Below are 8,599 nucleotides of genomic sequence, written 5' to 3'. Positions count from 1 at the left end.
CAACCCCCATAGCACCCCCGTCAGAGAATGTAGGTGACCACATTCATTCATTCATTCATTCATTCATTCATTCAGTCATTCATTCTTATATACAGTACATCTAGACGTCTAATGTCATTCACTGTAACACAGATTTTTTTTCCTAAAAATGTGCTATTCCAAATAAAATAATGTCATTTTTTCTTGGTGGTTATATTTCTGCCAGTCTACAGATGAATACATAAGCTTGTGATTATGAAAAATGGACAAACATTTTTCGAGACGGCACTCTGCAGTACAGAATGACATGAGACACTTTATAAGTCATTGACCCACATACATACATACATACAAACATACAAACATACACACACACACACACACACACACACACACACACACACACACACACACACACACCCACACGCATACATACATACATACATACATACATAGTTAAACAATAGTTGAGTGACCAGTGGTACATTCATACATGAGAGTCTTGATTTCAGAGCCACCGAGCCATCAGACAGGCCGTGATAAATGCTTTGACTAAAAAACATAGATTAGCCAAGACCCCCCCCCCCCCCCCCCTCCACCACCACCTCCAATCCTCCTCCCCCTTCTCCTCCACCCCCCCTAACTCCACCCAGCACAACTCGTCGGGGAGTGGCCTTGAGACATGTCCAACTGCCGACTGAAATGAGTGCAAAGAGAACTCCCATCCTGCCGGGGTAAACGGTGCAGGCCATCAAACCCAAACGCTGCACTCCGGCCCCCGAGCAACCGATCTCCGGTGGTCCCCAGGGGTCCCCAGGTAGGGGGGCTGGTCCACCGATCCAAGCCAGGGACGGGTGTCTGGGGCTGGGGTTGTGGAAAGGGCTGGTAGTGGGGGGGGGAGGGAAGGGGGGTGTTGGTGGTGGGAGAGTGGAGACTGAGGGCTTTCCCTGAGGAGGCGGTGGTGGTTTTGAGGGACAGCCAGTCCCAGTAGCCCTGGGGAGGGAGCTCCAGGGAGAGAGGGTGGTGGTGGCGGGGGGGGGTCACAGCGATGAGAGCAGTCCCAGCAGCAGTGAGGCCAGGGTGGGCAGGAGAGTCAAGGACGCTGGGCCCCCGTCCGTCAGGAAGGGCTCTGGGGAGTTGTATCCTGACCCATCTGAAACACACAGACGGAGAAGTGACAGAAACGTCTGAAACGGAGAAACGGAAGACAGGGTGAAATGAAATGAGAAACAACAGAGAGAGAGAGAGAGAGAGAGAGAGAGAGAGAGACACAAACACACACACACACACATGCGTACACACAAGCGAACACACACACACAAAACCACTCTAGCACACACACACATACACACATGCACACATACACGCACACACACGCACACACACACACACACATACATACACATGCGCACACACATGCACACACACACACACATGCACACATGCACACATCATACACACACACACACACACACGCACACATACACACACACACACATGCGTACACACACGCGAACACACACACACACAAAACCACTCTAGCACACACACACACATGCACACATACACGCACACACACACACACACACACACATATGGGGGGTGAAATGTGCCATTTCTTACCGCACGGAGAGAACTGAGCTGCATACGGAGCTGACAAACGTACGCCACGTACGTGAGTGAAATCCATTCGACTCCCATTGTATTTGATAGGAGGACTGACGTGACTCACAACGTTTTGTCCTAGCGACGGCGGCGGCCTGAAGTAAGTCAGCAATGTGTGCATTGGTCGCGGCATTCGCGTGGCTCACGTTAGCTCACGTAATTATGGCCCATGTGGATTTGCTAACTGAGAAGACAAACCTGACGAACGTCGCTACTTGTCCACGCGTGGTATTACGAACGTAGCTAACCTCGCTACTTGTCCACGAGTGGTATTGAGCAACGTCGCCGTCACCATCATTAGGTTACTTAAGCTGCTAGTTCTCTTGTTAGCTCTGATATGGCTAGCCAGCCTCTGTCCAGGGAGATCAGTGATATGACAACTTAACGTTAGATTATTGAGCCTAAATAATAGCAGGCTACTAACAGATAACCTGGTTAATATATGTTATTATTCCTACTATTGTGCTTACTGTGTGTTGCTGACAAGATAAATTATGTTATATTATTATTGCCACCGTCATTTGGCTTAGCTTATGTTCTCCAGCCACGCCAAGTGCTGTGGTAGTAGCTAACTCACTGGTGTTATATTTATTTACATTGTCCCTGCATCCTGTCTAATATGTCTCCATCTGTGTTATGCACCATGGGCCGAAAGAAAATTCGAAGTATATTGTGAAGTAGGCTCCTTGGCAAAATAAATGTTTTTTGATCCTGATCGCCCAGTAGGCTTTCTGTCAGCCTCTTATGTCATAACCTGGCTCATAGGGAATAATATGGTAGAAAAGTCACTGATTCAAGTTAAGAATCAGAATTGTTTAACTAAAGAGTAACCTATACAAAATAAACAATAATTAAAAATATCAAAAATGCCTGCCACAAAACCAAAGGCCAAAAAGTGTATTGTTCAATATGACTACTTGTCAACCATAGGGCTGTCACGGTTAGGAATTATCCTGAGCGTTCAAATTGATAGATTTCAACCGCGGTCTGCGTTTTACGCTGTTTTTTTATTATTTAGTTTTACACTACATTTTATCTATATCCTATGTGTGTAGCCTAGTTGTGGCCTACATTATTCGTTTTTATCTAACGAAATACATTAAATAAATGAGGGTACAGGAATGCAATGGTGCGCGCAGCACACAAACAGGCAAATCATTCGACATAGTAAAATAATAACAACAACAATAACAATTAGGCTACAGATATAAAGGGACCTAAAGGGCAAAGGCAATGTTTGCTGTGCACTAAAGTAAGCTTAGGCTAGGCCTAACACGTTATACATACTGTATACCAGAAGTTTAGTGCCGTGCATTTATTAATCGGATAGCCTTTGTCTATAGGCGTATTTGACAGTCCTGGACAAAGCCCTGATAGCCTACCAAAATGAAAAGAAAATCCTTAGTGGCCGCTGTTGTCTGTATTTTGTTATTGTATTTTGTGGCCTGTGTGTAGTTGTAGCCATACCTATTATTCCTACAATGCAGTAGGGTTAGAGTTAGGGTTATCAGACTGTCGGGCTGATTAACCCAACGAATAGCCTACACAAACAATGAGCCTGCATTCAACACTGATTTATCTGTAGGCTGTCACTCAATTTGCTTGTCAAGGTTGTTGCAGCTTATGGCTCATCTGTCTGGCAACATCTACAGAATGCAATAATTTCAACGTTTATGTTAGCCTGCTGCCTGTGTAACATAAACGCTCAAGTCATTTATTCACAATTCTATTAATAGGCTATTTCATTATAGGCCTAAACGGCTTAGCGCATATGTGCGCGTGCGAGTGTCTGTGTACCCACCTGTGCTGCTGTGTTACGGAACCTAATGTACAGATGTATGTGTGCTGCCTTTCATTAGAAACGCATTTTAGAAATAGTTGAGTTGATTATTTTAGGTGTTTACTGCCACCTAGTGGATAGTTTGGTACCTAGAGTATTTGCAGGAATTCTGCACATTTCTTCAGTTGAGAATGAGTCACGCAGCAGAGCTCGTGTTGCAGCGTTATTTTTCTTGTTACGCTTCTGCCTTGGATACTATTTGTCTGTAAGTACACGAATCCTGTAGATAAGTAGTCTAATGTTTACCTTTTTGTAGAAAACGTGCGTTTGAGCCATTTTCTCTGTAAGAAACAATGTTTGTTTGAACATGCTCTAGCTACGCTAGCCAGCCTTTTGATGCTAGCTGATTTAGTAGACCAGGCTAACAGTTTATCATTAGTTTGTTGCTAGTCACAGTTGTATGCATGTATGTTGTATGTATTGGTATAGACATAATTTAGTTGAACATGAGAGAATGTTGTTTAGCCTGTTGAACATACTTTTTCCTGAAGATTATTTTCATGTGGATTTGACTATAGATATGGCAAATTTGATTGTATTTTGTAATTGGATTTCTCAGTGAGATTAACAACATTTCAATTGTGTAATCAGTGTGTTCGCATATCAGTAATTGTGTTTGTGTACTAATGAATGTGTATTTGATTTCTGTATTGTATTTCAGTTTTACAACGAGACTCTTTCATTAAACTACAAGAAAAGTCAAGCCTTGTGATTGGGAGATGTCAAGTTGTTAGCTATCTGTCTAGCTCTGCATAGTAACGCGCTGCCAGGGCAGTACAGTAAAAAGACAAGAGCACAGCGGGCTCAGGCACAAGAAGAGAACACTCAGCAAGCATGAGTCTACGGTCAGGAAAAGGATATCTGAAGGATAGTCACTCTGCTACGCAGCCACAAGCAACAGAGCAACAAGCTACTGAAGAACAAAAAGTGGAGGAAAAGGAGCAGCTATTAGAGGAGCATGAGTCTCCTTATGAAGACAATGATATCGAAAATCAGTCTAGGTCATCTCGGCGCTCCAGCAGACGGGCATCATCGTCTTCAGCCGCCAAAGCGCATGCTAAGGCAAAAGCTGCCCATGCTAAACTGGCCTTTGCAGAGAAAGAGGCTGTTTTGATGAAGCAGAAAGCGGACCTAGAGGCCAATCTCTACATACTGCAAAGCCAGAAGGACGCTGCTGCTGCTTCAGCTGAAGCTGCAGCATATGAGGAAGCTGAGGATCTCGAAAGCGGGGAGCAAAGCTATAAATCAATGCCTACGCTACAACCGGCACTCAGCAACATACAACGTACTAGTGAGTACATCCAACAACACTCCCAGTTGTTCATCAAGGAATCTCCATCGAGGGAAAATCCAAGAGAGCCACAAAAGTCATCCAAGAAGCATTTGGAAGTTTTCAGCACTGGACCAGCTAGTCATCAGAGAGTACACAGTCACAAACAGCCTGGTTTCAGAGACACTGAGCCTACAAGACAAGAAATGACAGAAAATAAACCAACAGAGTACTCACCTGAGCCACAAGGGGCACCAGACCTCGCAAGGTACCTCATTCGCCGTGAGATGGTGAGTTCAGGCCTTCTGCAATTTGATGATAGACCTGAAAACTATTGGTCATGGAAAGCATCTTTTGTGAGTGCTACGAAGGATTTGAACCTGTCATATAGAGAGGAGCTGGACCTGATGACAAAATGGCTTGGCTTGGAGTCAGCAGAACAGGCGAAGAGGATTCGCTCAGTATATGTCCTCAATCCCAGAACAGGACTCAACATGGTTTGGCAACGTCTTGAAGAATGCTACGGGGCACCGGAGGTCATTGAACACGCTCTACTCAAGAAGATTGAAGACTTTCCGAAGTTAACCAACAAAGACAATGCCAAGCTACGAGAACTGGGTGACATTCTCCTCGAGCTGGAGGGTGCTAAAGAAGATGGGTATCTTACAGGTCTCTCATATTTGGATACGGCTCGTTGAGTGAATCCAATAGTGGAAAAGCTCCCCCACAACCTCCAGGAGAGATGGATGGCTCATGGATCCCAGTACAAGGAGGACCACAGAGTGGCATTTCCCCCGTTCTCTGTCTTCACCACCTTTGTACGACGTCAAGCAAAGATCAGGAACGATCCATGTTTCACTCTCACCAACTCAAGCAGCCATGCCCTGTCCAAAACAGAGAAACATGTCAAGAACAGCTACAGAGCCTCTGTAAGTGTGCACAAAACAGAGGTCTCACCAGAATCCCGAGACAACCAACCTGGTCCTGCTGGGAAGAAAGTGGATGACCCCGATCGTCAATGTCCAATACACAACAAGCCACACCCACTCAAGAAGTGCCGAAGCTTCAGAGGCAAGTCTATAGAAGAGCGAAAATCATACCTGAAAGAGAACCGCATATGCTACAGATGTTGTGGGTCGACTCGGCATGTAGCAAAAGACTGCAAAGCGGCAATCAAGTGCCTTGAGTGCAACAGTGAAAGACACATCACAGCCCTGCATCCAGGCCCTTTTTCTTGGACCACAGAAAGTGTTATGGTTGACAAAGAGGAGAGTCAGGAACAAAGCGAGAATGCGTCTTCAGTCACCTCAAAGTGTACAGAGGTCTGTGGGAATGCAGATGCTCAACGCTCATGTGCCAAAATCTGTTTGGTCAAGGCATATCCTGCAAGCAGGAAGGAGAAAGCGATCAGGATGTATGCAGTGCTTGATGAACAAAGCAACAAATCGCTCGCGAAGACAGAGTTCTTCAATCTCTTTGAAGTCCAGGCAAGCTCCACTCCATACACACTGAAAACGTGTGCAGGAAAGATGGAGACTTCAGGAAGGAGAGCTGTTAACTTCATGATAGAGGCTATGGATGGAAAACTGCAGCTTCCGCTTCCCACCTTGATTGAGTGTGACATGATGCCAGATGATCGAACAGAGATTCCCTCCCAAGAGGTTGCACGCCATCACCCTCACCTACTGCCAATTGCTGACAAGATCGCAGCTGTAGACCCAGATGCTCCAATCCTCCTGCTCTTAGGAAGAGACATCTTAAGGGTGCACAAGGTGCGTGAGCAAATCAACGGGCCTCACAATGCTCCGTATGCGCAGCGGCTTGATTTGGGATGGGTCATAGTTGGTGAAGCCTGTTTGGGAACGGTTCACAAACCTGCAGAGGTCAATGTCTACAAAGCAAATGTGCTGCACAACGGTCGCACATCCTTCCTCAGCCCATGTGCAAACAGTATCCTGGTGAAAGAAGACTATGGTGGCACGACACAGCAACATAGGTCAGTCTCTTCTGCTTTTGAGGAGGACACTGCCCCCACTGTGAGTACAGATAACTTGGGATGCTCTGTTTTTGAAAAGTCTAAGGATGATGACAAACCAGCACTCTCCATGGAGGACAAAGCCTTCCTGAGCATCATGGATGAACAGGTTTACCAGGATGACAGAAACCACTGGGTGGCACCTTTGCCATTCCGCTCTCCTAGACGCCGCCTTCCTAGTAACAGAGAGCAGGCCATGAAGCGTCTCTGCTCACTGCGGAGAACTCTGGAGAGAAAACCAGAAATGCAGTGTCACTACATCAAGTTCATGCAGAAGATGCTGGATAATGATCAAGCAGAGCCTGCTGCACATCTGGAGGAAGGTAAAGAACACTGGTATCTTCCGACATTTGGTGTTTATCACCCACAGAAGCCCGACCAGATCAGGATTGTGTTTGATTCAAGTGCGGAATGTGACGGAGTGTCTCTGAATAGTGTGCTCCTTAGCGGCCCAGATTTGAACAACACCTTGTTGGGTGTTCTCCTGCGGTTCCGGAAAGAACCTGTAGCCCTGACAGTAGATGTACAGCAAATGTTTTATTGCTTTGTCGTGCAAGAAGATCATCGAGATTACCTCAGGTATCTCTGGTATGAGGACAACGACATTAGCAAGAATGTGGTGGAGTACAGGATGAAGCAGGGCTGGACTGGGACAAAAAATCGGCCCTGGCATTTTTGGCCCAGACCGGCCCACAGGGCTGGACTGGGTGAATATTTCCTGCCGGGAAATGTAGCCCCAGTCAGGCCACTAGCCGAGCCGACGCGGTGAGATGGAACACCTTCAGTTTCGTTTTGTTGACGGGGGGGGGGGGGGGCTGCGCGATTTGTTGACGGGGGGGGGGGGGGAGGTGCTGCGCGATTTGTTGACGGGGGGGGGGGGGGAGGGGGCTGCTGCGCGATTTGTTGACGGGGGGGGGGGGGGGGGGGGTGCTGCGCGATTTCTTGACACCTGAAACTAACAGAGGGAGGGGTGGGGCCTACATATGATTGGGCCAGCCCAGTGTCACTATAGAGGATGGACCAATGGGCCGCTGTCCCTGCTCTATGGGCCGTTCGTTAGCTCTTTTTTTTTTTTTTAGATCGGCCCACAAGTAGGTCCGGCCCACCGGGCATTTGCCCGGTACGCCACATGGCCAGTCCGGCCCTGGGATGAAGGTGCACGTTTTCGGAAACAGCCCTTCACCTGCGGTGGCCATTTACTGCATGAGGCGAGCTGCTCAAGAAGGTGAGCGAGAACACGGATCTGATGCAAAGCAGTTTGTAGAGAGACAGTTCTACGTCGACGATGGTCTTGCCTCATTCGCAACTCCTGAGGAAGCCATAGACATCCTGACAAGAACCAGAGAGATGTTGGCAGAGTCCAATGTGTGGCTACACAAGGTAGCATCTAACAGTGAACAAGTGATGGAAGCTTTCCCTGCAGAGGATCGTGCTAAAGACCTGAAGGACTTGGACCTTGGAGTTGATCCTCTTCCTCTTCAGCGTAGCCTGGGGCTCTCCTGGGACCTGGAAACAGACAGCTTCACATTCCAGGTGTCCCAAGAGGAGAAACCATTCACACGGAGAGGTCTCTTGTCCACAGTCAATAGCTTGTACGACCCTCTTGGGTTTGTGGCACCCATAACAATGCAAGGAAAGGCGCTACTCAGGGAACTCTCATCTGACCATAGCGAGTGGGATGCGCCACTCCTCCCAGAAAAAGAAGCTGAATGGAACCTCTGGAAGAACTCTTTGAGGGCTCTCGAAGACCTGCACATCCAGAGGTGCTACATTCCAGTCTCGCTGTCTACCACCCAGAGAAGGGAACTGT

General features: G+C 47.2%; 1 protein-coding gene across 1 annotated transcript in view; it reads right to left on the bottom strand.

Annotated features, from left to right (window-relative positions):
• Positions 1–1,019: 1,019 nt before the first annotated feature.
• LOC311319512 (ephrin-A2-like) overlaps positions 1,020–8,599 on the bottom strand; it is a gene marked incomplete at both ends in the record, with an annotated part of 74,328 nt that continues 66,748 nt past the window's right edge. The window contains one exon of the mRNA XM_084451071.1: positions 1,020–1,132. Within this exon, the coding sequence (XP_084307197.1) occupies positions 1,020–1,132 (113 nt within the window). The remainder of the gene's footprint in view (positions 1,133–8,599) is intronic.

The sequence above is a fragment of the Borostomias antarcticus genome, assembly GCF_949987555.1.
Source record: "Borostomias antarcticus genome assembly, chromosome: 16".
Classification (NCBI taxonomy): Eukaryota; Metazoa; Chordata; class Actinopteri; order Stomiiformes; family Stomiidae; genus Borostomias; species Borostomias antarcticus.
Note: the sequence above shows the minus strand (reverse complement) of the source record. Positions and strands in the feature narration are given on the sequence as shown.